The sequence below is a fragment of the Brassica oleracea genome, unplaced genomic scaffold (genome assembly GCF_000695525.1).
Source record: "Brassica oleracea var. oleracea cultivar TO1000 unplaced genomic scaffold, BOL UnpScaffold02631, whole genome shotgun sequence".
Classification (NCBI taxonomy): Eukaryota; Viridiplantae; Streptophyta; class Magnoliopsida; order Brassicales; family Brassicaceae; genus Brassica; species Brassica oleracea.
The window spans coordinates 1-1,611 of NW_013619161.1; the positions used below are offsets into that span (position 1 = coordinate 1).

Here is a 1,611-nt window from a genome sequence, read left to right on the forward strand (position 1 = left end):
GAGAAATCTCATGAAACTGTTGTGGTGCACATACCAACTCGTTGATTGATGTGGTTCACCGCGACATGCTTGAAAACGCTGCGCCAATCGGGTCTTGCGAAATGGGTCCGGACCCGAGTACCTGACACAATATCAATGCCGTTCTTGGCGTGGTGCAATGACTGCAACATCGTGATTAGTGCTGATCTCGCGTCTCCTTCCTCATAGACGCTCGTGCAGTAGTTATGTAGCTCAATAATTCCCTCACTATCATACTCAGCTACCTTTTTGTTTCATTTTTATCTTAGTTACTTCCATGAATGAGATAACATTACTCAAAAATACAGTTAACTACATATTACCTCGTTCATGACCTCACTAAACCATTCTAAAGATCCTTGCTCTCTTGTTACCCAATAGAAATAAGCTCGTTTTGTGTTGCTTCTATTGACATTGTGGCTTGTGCCTTCTTCAATGGATTTGTGATTCTTGATGTTGTTAAGAACGTCCTTAAGTATACTGATTAATGGGGTCGCTCCGATACCTAGGCCTACCAGAAGCAATACATCGTAGTTTCGGTAGTCTTGTGCTGGGGCGCCATATGGACCATCGATCAAAAGCCTCGGAAACCTTTCGATGTAATGTGATTAGCAAAAAGAATTAATCTAATAGATATCCATAACATTATTTTTGAAAAGACACTTTTGACAAGGAAACATTTGAAACTTAAAATTTCATGTGTTTCTTAAACTATGTCTTTTAATTTGCTTCAATATTCATTATCATGTATGTTAATAAACAACATTTAGTAAAGCTAAGTACATCATTGCAAACTTGTACATGTTTAAAAAATTTGATTCGTAAATGCTTTGTTTCCCTTAAACATAATTACGGAAATATTAAATCAAATACCTGGTTATGTTATTGGCTTGAACTAAGTCAGCTGTGAAGAGCCCACTTTGACTTGTTGACGGAGGTTGACAAACCTATTTTTTTGTTTGTTTTTTTTACGTCATTTTTTTGTTTGTTTATAGCTAAGATAATTAAACAAACTATAATGCTCATCAAGTATGTATTTATATATCATAAATTTACTCTTGAAATCATTACCTTCGAAAATAAGCATTTGAGTTGTGATGTCCAATCGCCGAGGGTGCGGATATGAATGCTGAGGAACTCGTCTCCAGAAGCCGAAGTAATTGAAAACGGATGCCTATAATAATATCGAAAAGAGATTAAATTAACAAAACAATGAAGTTTAATTAATTTAATGATCTGTCCAATAACTTTTTGTAATTACCATTGAAATGGTGAGACGTCGGAGCAGTTAACATATATGTACTGCCCACTTCTATACTTGAACCCTTTAGGTTTTGACATGTAAAGCGAAAGTACGTTTCCTGGATATACCGCAACCTGAAAATTATTTTAAAGTAAATTTGTTTTGTAATGACTCCAAAAGGTTTGGTTTTGTAGGATGGATATTATCTAGTCAGGCAATATTATATAGAATAGTCTTGGATATATTATCATGATTTGGATACTTGGTTTAATTTTTGATAAGGAGGATGCTTGTTTCAGTATTAAAATTTGTAACACCTAATATGTAGAACTTTCAGTTTAACTGCAATA

At 34.8% G+C, this 1,611-nt stretch overlaps 1 protein-coding gene across 1 annotated transcript; it reads right to left on the minus strand.

Annotated features, from left to right (window-relative positions):
- Nucleotides 1–34: 34 nt before the first annotated feature.
- LOC106321709 (respiratory burst oxidase homolog protein B-like) lies at nt 35–1,397 on the minus strand (the record flags this gene model as incomplete). Its single annotated transcript, XM_013759954.1, has 5 exons — nt 1,280–1,397; nt 1,090–1,192; nt 892–965; nt 342–609; nt 35–263 (listed from the first exon to the last, which is right to left on the minus strand). Coding segments are annotated over exons 1-5 (754 nt in total), but the record flags the coding sequence as incomplete, so codon positions are not given.
- Between the last annotated feature and the right edge of the window lie 214 nt (nt 1,398–1,611).